The following is a 1,479-nucleotide window of genomic DNA, read 5'->3' as shown; positions in this document are numbered from 1 at the left end:
TTTAAACAGTGAAACCACCAACAAAAAGCAAAAAAATGCAACAAAATGACACCAAATAGACCACTTATTCATAGTGTGAGAACTGAAATAAGGCAGAGCATAGCCTGCCTTAGCTGGGAACATTATACGGTGCATAACTCAAATTTTTCACTGGTCTGCATGACTGACTGAGCATGAAAATTCCATGAGCAGTGATTTGGATGTTACAAATACATCTTAGCAAGTAGGCAAATTCGTAAACATAGCATCTGTGAACAACGAGGATTATTGTGTGCTCATATATATGCATTTATATAGGTCTATTTCTGGACCCTGTTTTCTCGATAATATTAGGATGTTAATTCTCTCCACATTGATCGATAGATTCGGTGCAAACCCAGTTAAAATCCCAGCAGGCTTTTTTGTAGAAATTGACAAACTTACTCTAAAATTCAAATGGAAGCAGAAAGGACATGGAATAGCCAAAATAATTTTGAAGAAGAAAAAAGCTGGAAGGCTAACATCAACTTCAAGACTTATTATCAAGCTACAGTAATTAAGACTTGTGTATTGGTATCATAATAGGCAGATAGATCAATGAAAAAGAATAGAGAATGTTACTCATAGTTTAAATTTGCCACTAATGTGTTAATGCTTTCTCTTTTCCCCAGCAGCCATATTAGACGGTAGTGACATAGATGTTCCCTTTATTTTGAACTTTAGTCACCGTATTAAGCTTTCAATAGATAAAAAAGCTATTGGTCATCTTAATGCTTTAAGTGTTTGCCTTTATTATTTATTTTTATTTTAAATCTGTCTTATCTAATTGCTGGTTTTGTTATTTAGGCAGATCCGGTCAGAAAATAAAGAAAAGACTGCAGTGATGTCTTTTACAGTTACAGACGAACCTGTGTATATTGACTTGACTTTGTCAGAAAACAAAGAAGAGGTAAATGGCTTGTTTATTGAGAATTTGTTTTTGCATTTCACAAACGTTAGTTTCAAAGTCAAGATTTTGATGATTTAGTGATTTGGGAAAGGGGACATGAAGGAGAAACAACAAATGTAACAACCTTAAACTGTTTGAAGTAACTATTAAATCACTGTGATAAGCTCTTATGAGAGGAAGTGAAGATTTTGTATATAAGGCAGTGCATTTGAGAATTCACCACATGAATTAATCAGTTATTGAGATGGGTTTTGTTAAGAAGAGGAGTCATATAAACATACTATTGGGTGCATTTATTATAAAATCTTTCTCTTGTAGGTCTTGTGGGTATATTTTGCTGTAAGAGTGACGTCTCCTTGTTTGTTTCTTTATTTTAGAATTCTTATGATTTTTCCTGTATTGGGGATTGATGATTATAAGATGTCCAACTTTAAATAAACCTGATGTTATTGAATTACTTTATATTCGTGTTTCTGTTTGACTAAGGCTATGTAGGATTTTGATTGTGATAGAATCCTACTTTTTTTTTTTTTTTTTTTTTTTTTTTTTCC

General features: G+C 32.5%; 1 protein-coding gene across 1 annotated transcript in view; it reads left to right on the top strand.

Moving 5' to 3' along the window:
* Positions 1-1,479, top strand: part of WDR43 (WD repeat domain 43) — a 49,867-nt gene that overhangs the window by 22,634 nt on the left and 25,754 nt on the right. The window contains exon 6 of the mRNA XM_008566400.1: positions 826-928. Coding sequence (XP_008564622.1) covers positions 826-928 — 103 coding nt within the window. The remainder of the gene's footprint in view (positions 1-825; positions 929-1,479) is intronic.

Source organism: Galeopterus variegatus, unplaced genomic scaffold, assembly GCF_000696425.1.
Source record: "Galeopterus variegatus unplaced genomic scaffold, G_variegatus-3.0.2 Scaffold239, whole genome shotgun sequence".
NCBI classification, from domain to species: domain Eukaryota; kingdom Metazoa; phylum Chordata; class Mammalia; order Dermoptera; family Cynocephalidae; genus Galeopterus; species Galeopterus variegatus.
This window is presented reverse-complemented; position numbering and strand designations above follow the sequence as displayed.